The 24,789-nt window shown below is 36.2% G+C and overlaps 2 protein-coding genes across 24 annotated transcripts in view; both read right to left on the reverse strand.

The window, feature by feature from the left end:
- LOC18442473 (uncharacterized) lies at positions 1-11,841 on the reverse strand. The gene is made up of 4 exons (XM_088855399.1): positions 11,710-11,841; positions 8,132-8,185; positions 2,104-2,192; positions 1-1,942 (listed from the first exon to the last, which is right to left on the reverse strand). Exons 1-4 carry the CDS (start codon positions 11,833-11,835, stop codon positions 1,885-1,887), a joined length of 327 nt encoding a protein of 108 aa, XP_088711525.1. The 5' UTR covers positions 11,836-11,841; the 3' UTR covers positions 1-1,884.
- LOC148779239 (RNA-binding KH domain-containing protein RCF3-like) overlaps positions 1,501-24,789 on the reverse strand; it is a 27,589-nt gene continuing 4,300 nt past the window's right edge. For 8 of the 23 annotated variants that reach the window (XM_020672380.2, XM_088855385.1, XM_088855388.1 and 5 more), the window contains 8 exons: positions 20,496-21,213; positions 19,183-19,650; positions 18,711-18,965; positions 17,876-18,202; positions 13,930-14,030; positions 13,713-13,818; positions 13,478-13,629; positions 13,026-13,303 (listed from right to left, as the gene is read on the reverse strand). In XM_020672380.2, the coding sequence (XP_020528039.2) occupies positions 13,486-13,629; positions 13,713-13,818; positions 13,930-14,030; positions 17,876-18,202; positions 18,711-18,965; positions 19,183-19,650; positions 20,496-21,185 (2,091 nt within the window). In that variant the 5' untranslated portion in view covers positions 21,186-21,213 and the 3' untranslated portion in view covers positions 13,026-13,303; positions 13,478-13,485. Of the gene's footprint in view, positions 2,472-7,086; positions 7,640-11,677; positions 11,852-13,025; positions 13,307-13,477; positions 13,630-13,712; positions 13,819-13,929; positions 14,031-16,513; positions 17,293-17,875; positions 18,203-18,710; positions 18,966-19,182; positions 19,651-20,495; positions 21,214-24,789 lie in introns of those variants that run through there. The other 15 variants (XM_088855395.1, XM_088855393.1, XM_088855394.1 and 12 more) reach the window with 4 other exon arrangements.

The following is a 24,789-nucleotide window of genomic DNA, read 5'->3' on the forward strand; positions in this document are numbered from 1 at the left end:
TTTCTTTTTTTCTTTGGGATGATAAAGGTATTCCTCATTGAACGAAAATAAAATTACAAGCTGCAATATCGATAAATTTCCAAAAACCGTGGCTTCTTGCGTCTATAAAGAACCTCGTCTCTTCGAAACAATATATCATTGTATTTATTAAAACTCAAGGAGAAATTTGTCAAAATACACCTATGAGATTTTAACATTTCCCGTTTATGTTTTGGATCGATTTCAAAATTCCCATCAAAATATACCCATGATTTTGAATTTGAATGGTAAAAAAAATTTAAAATTTTAAACGATTGCATTACTATAAAACCATTTATTTTTAATATAAAAAGATCATTTTTTCTTAGCCATTAGATTTGAAATCTAATATATTTAAATGTATCAAACTTTCGACAAATTTTGTTTCGGACATTTTGCTCAATTAGTGACACATCACCCATCTAATTTCACATGATTCGCATTTAATGAGTCTTTTCTTTTCTCGTGTGGAGGGAGATGCAGAGCAAACCAGAGAAAACAAAGAGTTAAATGAAGGGGACCTGCGCATCTCAAATGAATATTGAAAAGGTAATAACCATTCAAAGGGTAAGAAGATAAAGAAAGTGTGAAACTTAATGCCACCAAAAAGTTTTCAAATTTTCAATTCTATGGGAAAATCATACTCCAATGTGGGGTCTACAGATAAATTTTCCCCAATTTCTTTTTTTTTTGGGATGATGAAAGGTATTCCTCATTCAACGAATAAAATTACAAGCTGCAATATCAATAAATTTCCAAAAACCGTGCCATCATGCGTCCATAAAAAACCTCATGTCTCTTCGAAACAATATATCATTGTATTTATTTAAAAAATAACAATTCTCAAGGAGAAATTTGTCAAAATACACCTATGAGATTTTAACATTTCCCGTTTATGTTCTTGATCGATTTCAAAATTCCCATCAAAATATACCCATGATTTTGAGTTTGAATGGTAAAAAAAATGTAAAATTCTAAACGAATGCGCTACTATAAAGCCATTTATTTTAGTACAAGAAAGTCATTTTTTCTTAGCCATTGGATTTGAAATCTAATATAGTAAAATGTATCAAACTTTTGAGAAACTTTGTTTGGGACCTTTTGCTCAATTAGTAACACATCACCCATCTAATTTCACATCCAAAGGCTAACAATGATTGTGCCTTTGTTTCAAAAGTAAATGGTCTCATCAAATATATTCCAAAATTCTAAATAATTGAAATGTTAGTTATATTTTGATAAATTCCAATGGAAACATAATATCACAGCCGACGGTAAATGCGGCCATGTGATAACGGCCTATTTCCATCACCACAAATTTCCATCATATCAAGTCGTTATCTCCATGCCTCTCGTCCTACAATTAGTTTTAGATAACTATTGCTTGCCAAAAGCTCCATGGTTAGTCACAGAGCACCATGGGAAGCATCCACACAAAAAAAATGAGAAAGACAAATTTAAAAATAGGATAAACATAAAAAATAAGAAAAAGGATATTGATATTCACATCCCTTCCAAATTTGATCTAGAATGCAAACGATCTCCCTTCTTTCTTTTTTTGGGCAATAAATGACCCCACTTCCTAAAAAGCAAAAGTTTATGTTCTAATGCATTATGTAGGTCTAAAAATGGAGCAAACAAAAGGAGAGAAGCGGACCTCAACAACATTAGTGCAAGGAATTTTCAACTAGAGAGGGAATGAGTTCCGATAGAATGGCAACGCAATGGCAAAATGTGCCCATTCCCAAACCGCAGACTGCATTCCTTGAGCTGAAGTGCCACCTTAGAAGGAATAGCCTAGTAACCATGCTCTCAGTGACGTCCAAACATTTTCAATGGCCTCCCATTCAAATACAATCATTCACATCAACCTTTTCTATCGTCTTGTTGCCTTCTAAAATAATTCTTGAACCAACTTCGCTTCCTATACAAATTTTGTGGCCAAACTGATTACAAGAATTCCTAGGAAGCCACCATCTCAAAGTAAAATTTTCCGCAGGGCCCATGATTAACAAAACAACTGGCTGTATCAGTAACATGCAGTACCAAATTTTGTTTTTTGGTGTTCAGATTGACATGGCATACCTCAAACAATTGAAAACATACAGGCAAGAAAAAGCGTCACACAACATGTCCAACCTCCCTCCATCTCCTAAGCACCCAAACCTCCACAACTGTAGAATTATAGCCATGTTACAGAACATTTAATTATCCAAAAACTAGAACATATACTCCAAAATCCCAAATAACGAATTCAAATGATCTCTCCATCTCAGCATATACTCCAAACTCGAACTAATGGAACCTAAGCAAGCTCAGATTCAGATCTCAATATTTGCCTAGGTTAACTGTGGGATTCAATCCTTGGACATTGTCCGAATGCCATGACCACCAAGCCATGACCCCTACGTCCATTACCGATCAAGTTGCCCCGGAGAAATCACACTTCTTTCCTAATTGTCACACAAAAAAGCATTTTCTTCAAGAACCACATCATATTCTCTAACATACTCAACGTAGACACTGAACATTAGCAATTTTCCCGATGCATTAAACTTGAGAAGTTATAAATCCACACCACAGAGAGGTGTGTCAACCCATAAGCAAGTGAAAACCAAGTTCACATACTAAATTTGGCATACACAATCCCTAATAATTAAAATGGGGCTTGGGATCTTGTCTCAACATAGCAGAAACAAAATCTCCAAGGGTTGAATGCATACTTGTTGGAAATGGGAGCAATCCAGGTCCGGGAGAGTTTTAGGAATCGGAAGTGAGGAATAGCAAGAGGCTAGAAGCTTCCTATGGTAGGCAACGCTGTCCGTACAATGCCTATCTCAGGAATCGAGATTGCTACATTTTGGGAATCACGCTCCAACCACTTAGAACCAGAGTTCCATAACGCAAAAGGTTTGAAGATCTACCCTAGCGATGAAATTGATATATTGAGTGCCCTTAATCACAGGTTTCAACAAGTATTGGAATCAAGGTCACCAAGTGCCCTTAACTAAGCAATAGAGTTGAGGTTAGAGTTCCTAGATTGAATAAAGAAAGTAAAATTATTTTATTTAATAATAAAACTATGAAAAAAATAACAGTTTTATTTTGGGTTCCAGACTTTAGGACCGATATTAAGTAGAGTTTCTAGACACCCATCTTGATGTTAAGTCGAGTTTCATGACACTCATCCTCTTTGAATAAAGAAATTCAAAGAAAATATAATTTATAATTTATAATAAATTTTAAGGAACAGCATGTTTCAAACAAAGTTTTAAATTTTCCAAGCATTTCATAATATTTTTGCAATCATTTTACCACTAGAGAATAATGAAGTTTACCTTCTTTCAAATAATATTTACAAAACTTCAAGCATTCCATGATATTTTAGCAATCATTCTGCTATGGAATAATGAAGTTTCCATAGAATAACAAAATTCAACTTGAACCCAAGACTTGTTAAAGCGTGTTAGCATGATCCACTTGGGAATTCATTTTTGGATTCCAACTAATTTAGATTAATATTCCCAGAAAGTGGAAGCTAGACTCCATGTTGATCGAATCACAGGTAGGTATAAACATTGGGATTTGATATTGTGGAATCTGGATTCCACATAATTGTCCGAATAGACTAGTCAACTAATGGTTATGTGGCATCTTTGAGATCCATTAATCTACATTGGGATATGTTTGTGAAAATTGTCAAACACCAAACTGTAGAATTTTATTGATCAGAACATAAAACATCCACTGCTTGTACTCAAACACGCATGAAGTTGTATAATATACAGAACATGCATTGCAGGCATGCACAATTTGCAAAAGAGTCCATGCTTCAAAGGTGTGACTTTTGGGTATCAGGTAAGTTCGGAGGTGTGGCAGTATTGCCCAAATTCAGAAAGGAGACAAGAACATGGATATGCACATGGGAATTGGGATATGACTCACCATTTCCCAAAATCCAAGACACAGATTGGGACATGATATCCTACTTGAGACAAACATAAATAGTAATGATAAACATGTTTTTTTTTGTTACACAGCAATGATAAACATAGTCATGGTATATTCTATTAAGTACTAAGATCCATTGAATGCCACCACCAAACCAATCAAGAAAAGAAATGTCTATGAATCTCACACTAATATTACATTTTTTAAGATATCATATTGCATGTTCTTCACATATGCTTATAATTGTAAGAACATATCATTGGACACAAGGACAAAACATTCATATGATATTCCATATCTATGACATTTTATGCTGTAGGGAGCATCATGCAAGACGCATAGCAAGGACATGAATGTTATCCGCCTGGAGTTGTGGTATATGATCTTATCTGTTTTGCCATAAACATATGAAAACTTCAGTTATATCCTATTCTTTTACAGGTTGGTATAATTTACGAACACTATACTTTGTTGTTCTGCCATTTTGTTACTAATATGAACTCCAAGAGTATCCAATGTGGGTATCAGTGTTGTAGCATGTCGATACTATCATACTAATGCCAATACTATCATACTAGTACACCAAATACATACAAGTATCTGAGGATAAATTGTATTCGGGAGATGCATCAGCTCTATGAGAAATATTATCCCTATGCAGTGATTTAAAGATGGACTTGAACTCGCATGAGTCACTCATAGCCGGCAGGGTGCCAGGTGCTGATGATTAACTCCGAAAACCAGACAAGTCTGATCCAAGAATCAATTTTTTTATATAATATTATTGAAACTCAGCCAAGTCAGACAGTACGACTTGGACAAGTTGGACTCTGACTCCGGCTCAGGACCATGGCAACATCCAAGAAATACATCTAATATTTCACATGGATTAGCTCATTAGAAAAAACTTACATGGATTATTTAGTTGCCACTGTCATAGATACACAAAGGGCGTACCAAGGAAAGAAAGTAGTTGTAAAATACTTAATGGTTGAAGGTGTAATATATTTTCCACACAAGAAATATATCTAATATTTCACATGGATTTGCTCATTAATAAAAAACTTACGTGGATTATTTAGTTGCCACTGTCATAGATGGACAAAGGGCATACCAAGGAAAGAAAGCAGCTGTAAAATACTTAAAGGTGCTGTCACCAATTAAAGACTTTAAATCGGCAAGTGTTGCGTCATGTAGACAAGGCCATATAGGTTCTAGGCAAGAGAGCGGTGTAGTTTTACGCTCACCTAAGGAATTACATAGAACATGGTTGTCTTTCTTGAAAATGTCTTTTTTCTTTCTTCACAATACAAACTGCACCTCAACTTTTTCTTGGACATCCTGGGTTTTTTCACAAATTAATGAATTAATAAACACAAGAGTTAAAGAAAGCGTAGACGTGAGAGGGTATGGAAGGTGGCTCTTTTGCCTTTCGAGGTTTTCCTCCACTTATGCTTATTAGTCAAATGGCAGGCATATAGCGGAAACAAAGCTAAATATAATTTGTTAAGAAAGGGAAAAGAAGGCAGAAGCAACATAAACACAATTTAAATATAATTTTTCAAGAAAGGGAAAAGAAACCAGAAGCAACATAAACACAATTTATCAAATTCACAAGATGTTTTAGGGGCCGTTTGGGTACCTGAAATAGGAGATTTACCATGTTTGGGTACACTTCAACAGTAAGAAAATTGAAATAAATTACACAAGATTTCCTCAAACTACATGAAATCATTACGCACAGGATGGCTGTGAAATCCATTACGCGCTTAACGGGTAATCTAACTACGCATTCTCCTCTCACATCCATTCTCCCTCCTTTCTCTATTCTCCCTCTCTCCTGCGCACATCCATTTCTACATCCCTCTATCCCCAATTTGGGCTGTATCTCTGAAGCTAAATCTTTTGAAAAAAAAAAAAGGGATTTTTTGATAAATTATATTTTATAATGATTTTTTGATAAATTATATTTGATCAATTATAATGATTACTACATCTTTAAAAAAAGTATTTTTTTGGGATTAGGGTTTAGATTGAGACAAAAAAAGTGATAAATTATATTTTATTTAAATTATAAGGATTACTCTTTTGGGAAAAACAAGGATTTTTTTGGCATTAGGGTTTAGATACAGATAAAGAAGTGATAAATTACTTATAATATATTAGCTGTATGTTTTTTTCACATTGGCTTCCTCTAATATCTCAATTTAATTTTTAAAATACTTTACCATTTCACAATAATTTTTTTAAAAAAATACATCACCATTTACTATTTAAACTACAAATTAATGATATTTAAAGGTTGTGACTAAAATAGTTCACTCAATGTTTATAACCAATATTAATTCACACTTTAAGTTATTATTCCTTGAGGCATGACAAGCATGGTATAGTCATGTTATCTATACATGCATTTCAATGTTAAAAGGCATTACAAGCATGGTATAGTGATGCTATCTATACATATCCATTTCAATATTAAATAGGAATGCAAAAAGACCATTTATCTTTGTGAATGGAGGTCACAATTATTCTCAAATATTTGATGTCAAATTGGATGGCTTGAGGTGAGTCATAAAGTGAATGTATTTCCCAGGTTGCATCTAAATACTATCCAAAGACTAACAATCCATTTGCATGTAATGTACTATGCCAGTAATTTATTTCACAGACAATATTTAGGTATCCAAACAACCCCTTAGTGTGTGTTTGTGCGAGTCTAAGAGAGAGAGAGTGAGAGAATTGCAATCTGGGAGCCTACTATAAGAACTTGGAGTAAATAAAGAAGATGAGAATAACCACTAAAGAGGCAAGGTAAATAAAATTCTAACTTGAATTTACTACATTAAAGGTGAGCAATTATAAAGTGTTGTTTATGCATAAATTTAAGAAACCAGCACATTATTTTCCTATATGAGTATCGACACAAGTATATGGTTGGAAATCCAAAATATTAAAGAAAGAAAAGAAAATATCAAAACTACAGATTTAAAAAAGAAGAAAGAATAGAAATTAAGAACATGTGAAAATTGTAGAAAACCAATCAGGAATGAAAACAATTCATCAACAAGGATTCTTAAAAGCCAACACAAACATTTATGTCCCCACGACTACAACTTTGTTTCAAATTTGAATGACTTGAATAACTCATATTAACCAACACAGGTTGCCATAATAATTCAAATGACAATGAAAAATACCATATTCAATTGGTTTTTTAGTAGTGGAAATCTCAGTAAATTAAACAGGAGATTACAATTTGGACTAACACAGTCACTATCTATCAATGTAGCAATATCCCATAAACCCAGCCACTACCTATTTACCTCAAAATTAGACAAGCTACTTTAAAAGAGCTAGCTTTCCTAGACATGTGAATTACAACGACCATATTCGTAGAGAACACTTAGCCACCTCCACAAAAGCATCTGCACCTAATGCTCTAGGAACTTCAAGGGAATCACCCTTCAGATACAACAGGTCTAAAGAAGCACCTCACAAGAAAAAAACAACTGCCCACCACAAGAGTGTACACATCAACCAAACATGAATCCACATTCTAGATAGGCCCTGTGAATTATCTAAAGAACTGCCGTGGTTTTCACAGCAACAAACCCTGAGGGCCTTGAGTTTCACTTTGAATTCTCGCCAAAATCGAGCTAAAGAAAACCTGATTGTGAAGAAATTTAGTCCAGAAAGGCCTAAACTCAGGAAGGGTGACCCAAAAGCAAATAATCAAGAGTGTAACAGTTTCACAATGAGCACAAGTACGTTTCAATGTGGACCATAATGATATTAAACACTTTCAAATAGCCTTTAATCAAGAACTAATACTACGAATGATTCATAATAGCACGAATGATAATCCTTTTGAAAATGACAACAAAAAATAGATCACAAATACAAAAAAGCGCCCTTATTTTCATTCTGAACTCCTTCCATATTTGGCAACAAATTCCTCCAAGGTTATAAATGAAAAGAAGAAATCTATTCTATCATGAAGAGCAATTTGGGGAAAGAGAAGAACGCCAAATGTAACTGATTGGAATATCATTTAGAACTTAAAACTACCAAAGATATTTCAAGATACTCATCTGTTACACTCAAAATCCGAAAAGCAACTAAGGTTTAAGAAAAAATTAGGGATAAGAAGACCACATACTCTTTCAGCTGCGTCCTTCATGAATATGAAGTTCGTCCAAAACTTAAATCCTTCCTAAAAATTTTAGACACACTGTTACTGATTCAACAGAAATTTCCCCATAATGGAAATGGAAAATAAGAAAGCCTTGGATCTACTTGTAAAAGTTAACACTCATATATAAGGGTTTCATAGTAGTTCATGATGATTTAAAAGGAAGTGCAAAATGAGATTTCTACCTCTTTCATTATAGATTAGTCATTACTAGAAGCAATTCTTAAATATCTTAAACAAGACGAAGCTTTCCATAGCATGTGCTTCCAGTCACCAGCCCATCAACCATACAATCAAAACTCTTTTACAAAGTTGATAGAACACCCGCACAAGCAGAAGAACAGGTAATGATCTGATTCCAGTGATGTGATCAAGGAGCTCAAATTTAGGAGTCATTTATTTCAACGCAATGTTTCTTAGTATTGTACCCTAAATACCATAAAGAAAATTTTGTGGATGCCTCAGAAAATATGGATTATTTATAGTGTTGGTTCTCATTTGGATTTGGCAGATCTACTCCTAATACTTGGTCTTAAGTTTTTACCTCTAGTGCACGCCACTCCAAAAGGAATTCCCAAATGAGATTTCTATCCTCTTCATTATAAAACAACCATACTAGATGCAATTGTTAGGTTTCGTAATCAACAGTGGGAAGTTTCTTATTACATGTGATTCCAGTCACCACCCAATCAACCATGCAGTCAAAACTCCTCTTCAGAGCTGAAAGAACACCTCAGACAAGCTGAGGTATTGGTAAGGATCTGATTCCAATGGTGTGGTGATCAGGCAGTTCAAATTAAAAAGTCTCGTGTTTTCATAGAACGCTTACGTGTACTATAGCACTCTACATACCACAACGACAATTTTGTGGATAGCTCTGAACAAGTAGATTATTCCATAATGTTCGCTTGGTTTTGGTAGATCTACCTCTAACTCGTATCCTTAAGGTCCCAATAGTCGTGCATGAAGATACAAAGGAAGTCCAAATGAGATTTCCATCCTCTCTCATTATAAATCAATCATGCTAGTTGTGATTCTTAGGTTACATACTCAACTGAAGTAACTTTTTATTGTACATGATGCCAGACATCTAACCATCAACCTTACAATTAAACTTTTTTCCTGAAAGTTGAAAGAAAAAATCAGACAACCTGAAGAAAGTCTCATAGGAGATATCCGATACTTTCAGTAAACAGAAAAGACCAAAAAAATTCAAACTGTTAACAGCTTCAAAAAAAAATATGTAAGGATCTGATTCAATGATGATGATCAAGCAGACCAAATCTAGGTGAGTCATGTATTTCAACACAATATTTATCTGCACTTACCATACATACCATAATGAATATTTTGTGGATGGATTCGAACAAGTAGATTATTTTATATTGCTGTCATATTTGGTTTTGGCAGATCTACTTGCAGAATTTAGTTTTAAGGTTTTACTAGTAGTGCATAAACGAGTAGGGCATAAAGCTTCATAAGCAAGTGCAAATTGAGATTCCTATTGCTTTCATTATAACTCTATCATACCAGTTGCAATTCTTGGGCCCTGTAATCAACAAGGTGAAGTTTTCTATTTCATTCACCAACTCATCAACCACACAATCTACACCTTTCCAAAGTTGAATGAATAACTCCAACCTGAAGAATAGGCAAGGATCTGATTCCACTGATACAATGATTAAGCTGATTTAGGTGAGTCATGAGTTCCACTTTCAACATAATGCCTATTTGTATTAGTACCTTGCGTATCATAATGGAAAGTTTGTGGATGGCTCAGAATGAGTATATTGTTTTACATTGCTTTCTCATATGCTTTTGGCAGAGGTAACATTTACTTTTAATGTTTTACATGACGATTCATAAGGAAGTCCAATATGAGGTTTCTATCCTCTTTCATTAAAAATTGAACATGCTAGTTGCAATTCCAAAGTTTCATAATCAACAAGGTGAATTTTTTTCTCAGTGACTCCAGCCACCAATCCATCAATCACGCAGTCAATAGACTATTCAGAAAATGAAATGATACTTCAGCCATGATGAAGAATGGGCAGTCATTTGATTCGTATAATAAAGTGATCAAGCAGACCAAGCCAACAAATTTGTGAATCCAAGGTGATGTAGGTCGATGACATAGCTATGTTCCAAAAGTACGATCGCAATGGTGCAATTGATTCAGGTAGAGGACCTAGTACATTGAGTGACATAGTAGCTACATAATTAAGCCACACAGACATCTTGAGTGTTTGGAGTCGAAGGTTTGACAATAGGATCCTGGTTTCAGATTATCTACGTCAGACCCAACAGCCAAGTGCATTGACTTGAGCCTACGTATTCATGGATAAAGATGACATGAAACATATGATAAAATATGCAATCATAATGTGGCCAAGAAGTAAAGAAGTGAATCCCATTGAAGCATTCACCAGTTTGAAGTCCGATGCCAATTTGGCTTAAATGTGATTAACATGTAGTCAACGCCCATACAGCTCTATTTCAATTGCTGCCTACAAACAAACACAATAGAGCTGCAGCACTTGGCAACAGGCAGATGCCAATGTCAAATTTACATAAGTTCAACCCTTTGCCTCTTGAAAAGGGGAGAATGACACAAGAAAATACTGACATGGGCGGCTACTGAGACACCCAAAATAAGTGTGGTTACTGGGATAAACAAATAGGGGCAACCGTACTTGCATTCTTATAAGTCTCAGTCAGAAAGGCTTCAGAAAGCAAGCTACATTGGTTCGTCAGACCAGCATCAATTATTTATATCAGAGTTTGGTGCTTTAGGGTTTTAGGCACTCTAGCTTTAGGGTTTTAGGCTTGGGCATCTATTGGTGGGAAAGCATGTTGCAAATGCAATCCCTCAAGGAAGGTCTCGGATTCACAAATGCCTGGAAACATGATTTTCCAAAAGCAAACTACATGGCTCAAGGGCCAACATGAGAAAAGGAAAAAAAAATGACTGAGTAGCTCCTGAAAAAATCTTCACTTACACAAAATTGGGACGTAGGAGATGTAGCTTGTCAGTAGTTAGGCCTGCATTTCCAGCATTGCAACTGGCTAAAGCCCACAGCTGACCTTGAACTTCTATAGCTTGACAGAAGCCTAAAGTGGTGACATCATGTATCCTATCCAACATAACCTGAGATGATGTACTAACAGCAACTTCCAAGGTTCAAATCCCCATTAGCATACCCAAATAGGAAAAAGGAGTACCAGGTCCATGTGGATTCCTCAGAAGCCGCCATTTATACATGATTGGCAGCAAGAGCCTGAGAAAATTTAATATCTAGCTCTAACCCCAAGATGCTGCTCTAGTGCTCAGTGTCTGCTGAATTACTATGGTCATCTACCAGAGGAACATGAATATACAGCTGTTTTCCAAGTGAGCACGAAAATAAGAAAACTTCGCCATGTATCAATAAGTGGTCTAATTGGGGGAGAATGCAGATTCTACAACAGATATAGACTTCATGGTGTTGAAAGTATCTATCCAAGAAACATTACCACGTGACGACCATCAGAGGTCTGTGAGCTACCTGTGAGAGAGGGACCCAAGCCATGCAAAAACATGTTGGACTCCCTGCATAATCAGAAACCTTCAACAAGCAGACCTCCACTTCCATACCCATTGTCAAGCCAAATGCTGTGTCGTAATTGCCCATGCCACTGTTTATGGTCCTGCAAGAATAATATGAAACAAAGGCGTAGGTTTTACCCAACTCTGGAAGGGAAGATCAATTCCAGCCTAAAATGCACATTGATGAGGAAAAGCATGCACACTGGCACAAAGAAGAGAAACCCATTTTGGATTTGCAATTTGACTATTAAATTTTTCAAATTTTTAAGAAGCATCCTGCAAACAGGGATGAAAAGCATGATATATGAAAATAAAAATCCCACTTCGATCTTTTGGATTCTAGAAGGAGGAACTTGACTATTAGAAACTTATAAATTTCCCTGCAGGTTTCTTCATATCAAATCTATAGATAGACAACTAGACAAGCTGCTTAACTTTCATTTATTTATTTATTTTTTTAACAAGTTAACAGACAAGATACTGAATGAAAATCAAAACAAGTTGACAATCAAAATCTAATGCAACATAGCGAGTTAATCATTTATAAGCAATGTAGCTGGTCTCACTAGGTTAAAAAAAGAGAGACGAAAATGATGTAGTTCATTATCAAGGAACATAAAGAAAACACTAGGACCTTATAAAATTCTATAAGCATCATGCAGCACCCAGTTGAACTTGTGTCATTGGAAAGATGAAGATAGAACAGACTATACAATAATTTTCAAACCTAGAAATCCCAAGGAAATGTGATGTAGATTGATCCTGATGAGCAAGCAAAGGAGAGTCATCCACAAACCTTTTTGACTGCCATAAATTGAAAAATGACCATTTTAAATGCCTAGAAACTAAGATTCCAGCCAAATAGTAAACCTAGTACCTAGAATGGATGTTTTGAATCCAAAGCACTAGAAGCACATGCACGGTTCCCTGAATTGTATCTTCTCTGATGTAAACAGAATGATTTCTCAAAAGCAAGTATGCCACTCAAAGGATATGAATTCATAAGCACAGGTTAGACACAGGAAAAAACATGAGCGGGACACCTAACACAAACCAACTCACTTTTTCATTTGATTTTGACAATGAAGCTACCATATTCAGTGACAAACTCATTCAATCTGATTAAATTTCTAGAGTAACTCATTGTCAGGAAGATATATAATTAGAGAATGATTTATTGTTTTTTCTTTTCTTTTTGGGTAAAAAATCTAGAGAACTAATTCTTGTAGGTAGAAAATAGATATATTCAAGTGGTAAACAAACAGTTGCAAAACATTTCTACGACAAAAGTTCCAGATCATTACTTTCCTCATTAATTCTAAGCATGCGCAGTTTCATCACCCAGCTGTTTTTCATGGGCTCCAAGTCTCATGGGTACAGTTTGGGAGGTCCAAAACTAAGGTGCAATTGAAAGTGTGACACTTCCATTCAATATCAAATATACATTCGAAGTTTCAAAACTTTCCCTAGTAAAATTCCCCTGATAATCTTGTACATGATATTCCTCAAATCTGCAAAACTGTTTTTTTCTCGTTCTTCAGCTTCTTGGTCCTCTGCTAAGAAAAATGTCAAGTTTTAAAGAAGACAAAATGACAAGTATCAGAACCTTATTTCTTCACAACACACAAAAGCAGACAAAGATAGAGGAAAGAAAGACCTCAACCGAAACTTAGCTATAACAATGGCATACTTCATGTATCTCAAAAAGTGAAAATAGGGTTATCTACCTCTCAGTTCAAGGAGATCCCTGCCCACTCAAGACAAATGCCTGAAGAAGACTCTGTGCTGCATTTGTTTGCTCAGGTGTTCCAGAAATTATGACCGCAGTCTCCTTGGCCCCATGTCTGGGTTCTGTGATGGTAATATTAGCACCTGAAATCTGGAAGAATCATACTCCCAGTTAGCAAATTAAACAGGGATACCAGAGCAAAACCATAGGAGAAAGATGCCTAAGAGACCAACCTGACGTATTTTTTTCAGGCATTCTCCATTCTCTCCATAAATTGTGGGAACAACAGCTCGAGGAACAACAACTTCTACAGTTGTGCTAGTGATAATCGCTGATTGACTTGCACCAAGTAAAACACCAGAGAATTACCCAAAATTAGTATCTCATATAATGATTTTTATATAGAAATGAAAAGAAGCAAAAAGTACATGACCATGTTGGTGTACAAACCTTCCTACGCCATCTGGTCTCCGTTGAGTAAACCCCCTGTCATAATCAGGTAGGCCAGTCTCACGCCCACTGCCACTCCCACTCCCACTCCCACCAATACCCTGAAACAGCCCAGTTGAGAGAAGAAACAAGATTTTAAGAAGGCAGTCCTGCAGTATGATAAATACCTAGAAAGGATAGTAGTCATAAAATTACCATTAAAAGGATTATGGAAGGACATCCAGTAATATAGGATAGTATTAAGGAGTGATAGAATGAAGGTGATCACCATTAATTCATGTTTGAGACAGTCCTACAGTACTGCACCTCCAAGGAAAGGATTGTGGAAGGACATCCAGCAAATATAGAAGAGATTTAAGTAGTGATAGAACTTGAAGGTGATCAAGGCATCAACTTGGAAAGAAAATGCGCCGAAAATGAGCCTCAAATATGAATTAAAGAAATTACAGAACAGTTTAATCATCACAAAATTGTTTGGCACATGTGAATCAACAATGGAAGAAGCCATGCAGTTTATAATCCAACCAATGGGAAATCTAAGGCCCATAAGAAATAGCAAACACAATTTAAAATGCAAAATTAAAATCCATACATCACCGAGGACCATTTCAAAACTTCTCGTCCATATGTAAATAGCGAATTCATTAAGGGGCCGTTTGGGTACTTGAAAATCCATTATGTTTAAAATGGAATTTCAGGAAATCCTCTATTTCAAGTGTTTGGGTATGCTGCGAGCAAATGGGAAATGGATACAGATTACCCGTTATTGCCCCAAAATCATAAAATCCATTTTCCGCTAAGAAGGGTGAGAATGTATTACGGGCTGCAACAGGTAATTTGTCCCCCCATCGGATCCACCAGAGAATATCCATTTGCACTAATGGAGCTTTTGATGTCCGACAACCAACCCTCTTTATTGCTCTCTCTCCTGAAACTGTAGCTCTCTTTCTCCCCATCTCTCTCTTTATATATACATAAAGGGAAAGGATCCTGTCAGCCTATAGGCTGACTGCTACAGTATCAGCCAACGACCCAGTTTCAATCTGGGCCCGATCCAATGGTCACGACCTCATTTCGTATTTGGATTTTCATTTTTTTCTACAAATCCAAATCACTTAAAATTTTGAGCTTTTATTCTTCAAAAATAGGAGAATCTAATAAATATATAAAAAAAATAATTTGCAAAATATAAATTGACCAAAATACCCCAAACTTTTCAAGGGTATTTTGATACATTTATATTTTGCTAATTATTTTTTTATATTTTTATTAGGAGCGCCTTGATGAAAAGAATGAATTCTTGAAATTTCAAGTGATTTGGAAGAGTAGAAAAAATATGAAAATTCCAATACGAAATGTGGTCGAACTGTCAGATCGGCCCAAATTGAATCTGGGCCATTGGCTGACACTATAGTAGTCAGCCCATGGGCTGACAGGATCCTTTCCCATACATACAATATACATATTTATCACTTTTTATCTCTTCATGTGTAATCAAAACCTCAAACAAGTATTACAAAATGAAGCTCTCCCTTTCTCCCCCCCTCTCTCTCTCTCTCTCTCTCTCTCTCTCTCTCTCTCTCTCTCTCTCTCTCTCTATATATATATATATATATATATATATAACATATATTTATCACTTTTTAATCGCTCTCTTCACGTGTAATCACAACCTCCAACACGTGCTACAAAATGAAGCCAACACAACCGTTTAAGTTATGCGCTTTAATTTAATATGAAAATATGCCCATGAAATACATAATTTGGGGTTGAAACATTAGAAAAAGCGCAAAATATTAAATTGTTAGAAAATGATGTGCATTATGATAAATTTCTTAAAGACAGAGAAAAAATAACGTTCCACATTTTAACAATACTTTTATTTTTAACTTTATTTAAAAATGATATTAATATGAAATTTAATTTTTAGCTTTATTTTTATAATTAGAATCAAATAAAAATATTATTTTTATAGCTCTCTCTCTCTTCTCTCTATTGCTTGAAATTTCTTTATTTGTTTTTGGTTGTGATTGACATTCTAGTTATGCTCTATGTAGTTATAGTTCATAGGCAAGTGCATCCATTTGAATTGAATGATCTAGTGTTTGTGCCTAACAGGTCTCGGCATGAGATTGGGAAAATGGTGTCCCCATTCATTTTTTCCATTCACAAACTTCAGGTCATATGCTCATCAAATTTGTGTTGACTAGTTTTGCCATAGAACATGAATAAGTGGTCTCTGTCTTCGTAGGCTTTTTTTAAGTAAACTATTGATATCATGATATAAATTGAGGATGTGTTCGGTAGTTTTAGTTTTAATTGATATTTTATCTTAAAAATGAAAATATTATTAAAAATAACATATTGCTACAAGTAAAATTCATGCAATATTTTCAAGCCAAAATGACAGTAATGCACTTCCCAGTTCTCTTCCAAACGTAGCCAAATAGTAACAATGTATTTCCCAAGTTGTATCCAGATACTACCCAAATAACAACAATTCATTACCAGGCAATGTATTACGTCAGTAACGTATTACACCAGTAATATATTTCACAAACTAGGGAACACTGAGAGTACCACATTTGCCAAAACATCAGTGACAGACTTAGCGTCTAAATATATAATTGAAAAGCTGGAATACATACTCAACGTTCTGATGTTTACGCAATCATAATCATCAATCAACAGGTAACTACAGTATCACAAATGGCCATCTGATAAAGGTGGGCAGATCAACCTCAATAAATCCCAGAAAACATCCCACATCTAAGAATGCGACTACCAATTTTAAAGATAAGTCTTACAGTTCACAAAAGTCCAGATTGTAGAATGCATTGCAGTAACATATTGAAGATCATAAGGTATGTGAGCAGGTAATCCAAGAAAAAAGGCTTGATAGATCAGAACAAAACTTTACTGATGGAATGTAAATGCTCTGGGAAATGCTGGCATTAGGCTTTCATGCAACCCAAAAGTCATAAGAGACATTTGGCAATTTCCAGATGCACTGATCGGATAAGGTACAATTAGTGCAGCGTTTAGTTGGTTTTATGGTCAAGTAGAAACATGAAAAATGATTCTGATGGATGCTTTAACACACTACAGCATGGAATGTGCATTTCAGGTCCTGGCTCTTCTTATCTTCCATCTTTTCGGTTCTCTTCAGGATGGATGTTTTCTTCTATTTCAATCCTTTGGCCCATCTTTCCAGGGAACCGGCCACACTTAACAAAATCACTAACCTGACCGAAGGTTTACCAGGCCAATCCTCACAATACAACCATTGACACAATAGCACATCTCAGGACTAATATTTTGAAAGTCCAAGTCACTATATCCTCAGCTTTCATTAACCAAAACCTAAAGTCACCAAATCAAGAGTCAATCTGGGACATACACAGCCAACTGCACTCCATTCAAGAACAAAAAAAAACAAAACCCCAAACCAAGTTATCCCTTACAAAAAATCTAATAGTGAAAATTTCAGCATTTTGAAACACATATGCAGGAAACTGGAAATTGTCCCGAAACTTTAAACAAAACACATTGGAAACAACCAATTAAATACATATAGGCTCACAGCCTAGTGGTGGACATCCTAGTGGTGGACATCCAGGTTTGGGTGAGGAAAGTCGAGGGTTCATAGAAGTGATTAAAAGAATCAACGACTCAGGCTTGGACTCACCAAATAAAATACCCTGAGACTCAGGCTAGTCCTCCCAAGTCATACCCCTTTAGTGTATGTTTTCTTATAGACAGACAAGGCAGTGGGTTAGAGCTCCGAAACTCAAGACCCTAACGAGCCCAAGCCCAAGTCCGGGATTTTAATCAACAGTTCACACCTTCGAAATTTCTTCTGAAACACCAAACAAGCTGATCTACCTTTTTTCCTTAATAGATATATACAAAGTTATCCTTGAAGAGAATTAGAGAGAATTAATACCTGATGTGCCCATGGTGCTGGAGGTGGCATTCTTTCAGAACTGTGAGGGAATCCTGGCTTCTGAATTCCATGTGGAAAGCCAGGATGATCCATGTTGGGAGGAAGATCAAACTTGTGGATTGAAGGACCCATATGGGAATACATCCCAGGAGGTGAAGGAGGTCTCCTTCCCATATATGGAGGTACTGGAGGTGGTACTTGTTCTATGAAAGCAGGATGATGTGGATGGTTGATAATCGATTGGAATCTATCGCGGAAAAGATGTTGGCGCAATCTGGATGTGATCTGCAATAGAGCTTCTTGAACAGCCTCAAATTCTCCAGTTACCTGGTAACAAAATAATAGATCAAATTCCGGCAATTGAAACACTAAAAGGCGGATGGGACATTCAAATGCTTTACAATTCTCTAAATGAGTTATATGTCAATTGCTAAAACAAGTTACTGTGTATGGAAAGAATGCAAAACAAAAAAGAAAGGAAAATAATTAAGGAAAAGTATACAATGAGACCATTTATCTTTGGTATACGGTGTTCACAAATAATTTTGACCATTGGATGTGAAATTGGATGCCTACATTTATTCCATTGACTAAGCTCAAACTTCAAAAAAAAAAATCTCGAACTTTGTGACACATATCAAGCTATTAGATTTCACATTGGATGGTTATAACTAATTGCGACCTCCATATATAAAATATAAATGGTCTCATTGTATACAAAAATGATAAAGAGTCAAAAAATGAAGACGTCATGATCTTGTAGAAAACTTAGTAAACATTTGAAGTGATGCTTCATAAGGCCCAAAGATCATTAGAAACAGAATTTAAGTCAAACCTGAACGACTTCTTCATTATCCGAAGCACATTTTGGGATCTGGTCCTTAGCCAATATACGAATGTGTGCCCTAGATGACTTGCGCATTTCTGCTATTATGGCACCACCCTTCCCAAGTAAGCAACCTATCTGATTGGAATGTACCAGAACCTTACAGACCAAGTTTTTTTCTTTACTGTCAGGTGCTGCTTTAAAAATCCTGCTCTGCACGCGAAGAACAGCATCCTGTGCAGCAGAAATTCTATCGTCTGGATGCTGCATATTAATAAATTACACAAATAGGCACATCAGATAGTTGCAATGGAAGCTTAAAACTATGAAATACATTCATTAAAATAAATTAATTTCAAAACTATAAGTAGTTCAATATGTCCAACAGAACCAGCACTAAACTATATCCAAACCAAATGAAAAGGCTGCCACAATCCAATGCAATAAACTCTCACAAGGAGCAAAAGCCTAAAGGTGTTACCGTTGGTGCTGATATGACTATTACACGATCCTCTGAGTCAGGTACACTGTCAAGAATTTTGATCTCAGCCCCAGTCTCATTTTGGAGTGCTCTAATTATGGAACCCCCTTTTCCTATCACACCTCCAACCTTCTCATTCATACATAACAATTTAAATGTAAGTATTTCAGGGGTTGATTTCATTCTACTGGAGTTAAAACCATCATAAAATTTAGGGATTGGTGGAGGAGCACCCGATAGATAGCCACTGTCATCACCCCGCACAGGGGGGTATGGACCCCCTTGACCAGAGAAATGATAGTTTGAGGGAGGTAAGAGATCTGAGTGAGAATTTGAACCAAACAAATGAGGGGGTGGTCCTGAAGGCTTGTTTGGGGGAAATGGATCACGATCACGAGGCGGGTTCTCCTGAAGCTGCTGAGAAACAGCTTGAAGAGCTTTCCTTACAGAGTCTAATCCCCCAGTAATCTGCAACAGACAAAGTACGTGCATTTGGAATTTATATGACACACTCACAAAAATTGCATTCTACCCTTATCAAGATAACTTGGAAGGAAAAACAAAGGAAATTAATTCCAGATATTGCCGTAAGTGCACCAAGATAGATGGCCGTACTATAGAAATAAAATCAGAATACTCCCAAAAAATGTTATACAATGCCGTCTAAAGAATACTTGGTGTATACTACAGATTAACAACATAAAGTTTTAACCCAGCAAAAGAAATTGAGGAATTAACTGTTGTCAAACCAACTACAAAAAAAGCATAGTCTATTGGCATCATCACCACCCATTGATATGATAAATAGTGAAGTAGAGAGAAGGACCCACCAAACAAGGACATAACCCCAATGGTGGCTCCACTCTTTCCATCACATCCATCATTTCGTTGGAGGCTGCCAACACATTGGACAATGGTTTTCCCATGGTCCATCGGATTTTCCAAGATAGATTACAGTATACTTTCCCTAAGAACACAAGAATTTGCAGGGACTAGTCGATCGATGATCCTGTTACAAGAAATTGAGGAATAAACTGTTGTCCAACCAACTACCAAAAAATCATAGTCTATTGGCATCATCACCACCCATGGATATGACAAATAGTGAAGTAGAGAGAGGGACCCACCAAACAAGGACATAACCCCAATGGCGGATCCACTCTTTCCATCACATCCATCATTTCGTTGGAGACTGCCAACACATTGGACAATGGGTTTCCCATAGTCCATCGGATTTTCCAAGATAGATTACAGTATACTTTCCCTAAGAATACAAGAATTTGCAGGGACTAGTCGATCGGTGATCCTGTTACCTGCACCACTTCTTCAGAAGACCAAGCACAAGCAGGAAGCTTGTCATTATGAAGAATACGAATCTGTGCTCCACTCTCTGCTGAAATTTGTTTTATCACATTTCCCCCTTTCCCCAGAATACAGCCAACCTGGACTGACGGCACTAGGAATCTGAAGACAATTGGAGATGACTTAGAATCCGTATCATCTTCCTGTTCAATCTCATGCTCTCCTTCTACCGTTCTCTCAAAAACAAGTAATAACGCCTTTTGTGCTGACGACATAGCCTGTTGAGATTGCGCATCAAGGGGTTCATCAGATTCTTTATCGTCTTTATCTTCATCATTACTCTTCACATCATTGTCATCATTAGCAACATTTTCACCTTCCTCGTCTTCTTTGCCAGGCTCTTTGCCTGCTTCTCTATCTTTTTCTGAACCAGTTATTACAACAACTCTCTCATCACACCCAGGGACAGTATCCTCAACCCTAACTTTTGCACCAGTTGCTTGTTGTATATGATTAACAATGGTTCCACCTTTACCAATCACACTTCCAGATTTAGAAGCAAGGCAAAGAACACGGAAAACAGTAAAATCTGAAGGAGTTTTTGAATGAGAGTTCTGCACAGTGTTATGCCATCTGTCCCTTCCATTTGGCTCATTATGCCACTCGTAGGGTCTCTTGGAGGGAGTCAACGGGAAAGACATGACTGAGGATATATATGGCTAAATTGCTCTGCATGTTGTGTGCATCAGAACACAAAAGAATGACATTGAAGAGAAACACAAGGTTAGGAACTGAACAAGAACAAAATGAAGACACCTTAAGACTGATCAGGCTAGAATACAGCACTTTGTAACATAATGTAAGTGAAGGTTATATCCAAGAAAAATATTACTTAAATGAAAAAAACACCTAACCAGATCATTAAGGTCGTCAATTGATCCAATTTATCATTGGAATGAGTACTCTATAAGTTTCATATCACCCAGGTACTCGAAAAAATTATTTAAAACACCCAAATTGCCCCTTGTTAGATTTAGGAAGCCTGAACAAGCAAGGCATTTTGATAATTTAGCCGAACTTAGTGGCCCAAGCCAAATGGCATTAATACCTCTTCTTCTTAGGCTTCGAAATCCCAAACATGTTTTTCATTTTATATCTCTTGTTCAGAGCACATAAAACAGAACAAGCAGGTGTATTTATCATCATTTCGCAAAGGCCAAGGCGCCATGAGCCAAACGACCAATGAATCCTCAGATGTTTGAGCTTAAGAACCCAGAACTCATTCTTTTCCATTGGATTTTCGTGTTAGGAGTTGCTAACACTGAATAAGAAAGGGTAATTTAGCCAGGGTAGTGTACTACAATCTGCACGGTCCAATGTAATTTAGCCACACGGAACTCACTTTTATTCATTTGGAATCCCTTATTCCGAGTTCCTAAGTTTGAACAAGAAGGGGTATTCATGTCATTTGTCCAGGGCCACTTACATGGGCCCAAATTATTGAAATACTCTTGCTTGTTCAGCCTTCCAGAAACTGAATAAGGGCAAAGAATCTTTTTAAGGAGGTACCTAAGTGAAATGAAACTTATAAAGTAACCATTTTCTAACGTTAAATTGGATGATTTGACCACGTTAATTATTTTGTGAGGTGGTTTGACCATTTATGAGATATGTTTCCGTATATATACACATACGACAATTGAAATTAAATACAAATTATGATTTTTCTCGAGGCCTCATTAAGAAACGAGGGAACTGATCCATTGGTAACATTTCACCATTTATAAAGAATTACTCTGCAATTTAGATCATATTTTCACATGTAAAATATTAAGAGATTGATTTTCCTAATTTCCTTTCTCACACCTAAATATTTGCTTCGCAAGAAATTCACAAAATTTGTAATAATTTCATTATTTGAGACTTGACACATTGTCCTTACTAATGCCAAAATAATGTGTTGTTAAGTTTCTCCTATTTAAAAAAATCATAATGAAGAGGAACAAAGCGAACAAATGCCATTTTTTGTTCTAACAGCTATTGAAGCCCATATTTCAAGTGGCAGATCCAAGACATCCATCCCGTCTTCAACTGGCTGGACAGAGGTAAATAAAGGGGTTTTATATCAAAATCATTGTTTTTCATAAATGAGAGGAATAAATATGAGAACAGGATATGTGCCAACTCTTAGACTTGATCAAAATCCTGTTAGAATTATTGGTTCAAGGAGTTATTATATTACCTTCCATAAATCCACACAATCTTAAAATGCACGAAGACAAGGATATAGATATCATATCTATATCTGATACAACCAGAACACATAAAATCATAAATAGCCAAATGTAGCTGCATTGGGTAATTAGCGCATTCAAGACTTTTTGCTGCAATGTTTATTTTTCTAATACAATGATCAGAAGTGTTTACTAGCATTTCTAGAACACCAGGGTCATAGTACAATTAAATACTCCAGAAACTTCATGGAGAAGACGCTCTATTTAGGATAAGTTGGGATATGCCAATATTAGATGCTTAGATTCCCTATTACTGTGTGGCCGAGGCCCTATTCTATAAATGCTTTCACTTCAGGTTATAGCCAACGGGTCCTGAAAGAAGCAGAAGACTTTCTCGGGGCAGAGAAGCATATCGACTTCTTTTTGTTGGTAGATTTGGGATGTGGTGGTTTCATGGTATTGGTCCTCCCTGACTCTGAAAGCATCAAGGATTACAAGAAATAAACAGGTATAAAAGCAAAAGGAAAGTGTCAAAAGCCTAGACCATGACCCATCACATGCCTCCACAACTTGGTTCCATCAAGCGAAATTTACATGAAATCTCCTTCAGGCCTAGATCTGCAGGGGTCACGGGCATCTTCGGAGATATTATGGGTGTGATTACGAAGACTTCCCCATGTAGGGATGAGTGATTCATCACAAAGAGAATCCCTTGCCATGCAACTGGTATTATGATCACTAAGTAACTCGCAATATCTTACTCAAATGGTTCACTTCACCAGATCTATTGCCTCGTACAGCTACTAAAGGAGCTTTAAGGTTCACCACCTCTGTTTTTTCTGAATCTACCTCATCCTCCTCCTCTTCTTCTACCTCCCTCTTACTATGTGCAGATGAGGCCCTAGGAGTCTTGGCCGCTCTACCTTTTTCTATATTTTAGTGTTGAACTCAAATATTGTATAATCTCCTCCCTGGTAGCCTCAATAACATTTTTACACAGGGCAACATTCCCCTTAATACTGGTAAGGTGTTTTTTGAACCGGTAAATTCTTCCATTAGTATTCTTTCCACAATAATTACATTTAATACGATTTTTTTCATTCAGATTCGGGTTATGACCATACTTCCAACTAGGATCACCACTTCTAAAAGATCCTGGAGAAGATCTTTCCATAAAACAAAGTTCATTTTCATTATTTTTTGGTTCTTCTAAATTCAGAATTTGTCTAATCTCATCCCCGAATAGCTTCAGAAACCTTTTTACAAGAAGCAACATTCCCTTTAATACCTTCAAGGTCTTTCCTGAATCGGTTAACACCCCCATTGGTATCTTTTTCATAAAAATTACACCTTATACAATTTGTATCTCATAGTTTCAGGTCAGGACCATACTTCCAACCCGGATCACTTCTTCTAGCAAAACCAAAAATAGATCTACTCAAATGACAAGGATTTTGTTCCTGTTTTTATTTTACAGAACTCATATATTGCTTAATCTCCTCTCTGATAGCTTCAAGAACATTTTTATAAGGGGCAACATCCCCCTCAACACCAGTAAGATGTTTCCTAAACCGGTTTATGCCCCTTTTTGTATCTTTTTCATAATAATTGCATCTAACACAATTTTTGTCATTTGGATTCGGATTAACTAGATCTTAAAGAAGACATCTCAAAATAAAACAACCAATCTTGAAAATAAAGTTTTGCATTTACTTTGATTGCTTGAACTCCAAACTTCCACCTCTGAGATGTTTCGTGGTGCTAAAATATTAAAAAAATCCCTCTAATAGGATTAAAAAACTCCAAAACTAAATCTAATATACTTGGGTGATGTTTGGATCCATTTTTCGTAACTTTGAGAAACATTTTGATCCAATGAAAATCACAAAATTCAGTTTTTTTTTTAGGTTTCTCTCACTCTAAAGTGGTTCTTGTGGTTTAGGTTTCAAATGAACCTAAAACCCACCCTTAAAAGCTTTTATTTTTCAAAAAAACTAAATCGAATAAAAAAAAAGTCATTTTCGCCCCTGGGCAGGGCGCAGGCCCTGGGCGACCGCCCATGGACCACCGC

This window comes from Amborella trichopoda, chromosome 13 (genome assembly GCF_054954075.1).
Source record: "Amborella trichopoda isolate Santa Cruz 75 chromosome 13, AtrichopodaSantaCruz75HAP2 v2.0, whole genome shotgun sequence".
Taxonomy (NCBI): Eukaryota; Viridiplantae; Streptophyta; class Magnoliopsida; order Amborellales; family Amborellaceae; genus Amborella; species Amborella trichopoda.

Coding starts and splice junctions, on each gene's coding strand:
- LOC18442473 (XM_088855399.1), bottom strand. CDS start 11,835: ATGGGCAATTACGACACAGCATTTGGCTTGACAATGGGTATGGAAGTG. Junction 8,186..11,709: donor CTTGGGTCCCTCTCTCACAG/GTAGCTCACAGA, acceptor TAAAATTTTTAG/GAAGGATTTAAGTTTTGGAC. Junction 2,193..8,131: donor TGAAGGACGCAGCTGAAAGA/GTATGTGGTCTT, acceptor ATAATTCTACAG/TTGTGGAGGTTTGGGTGCTT.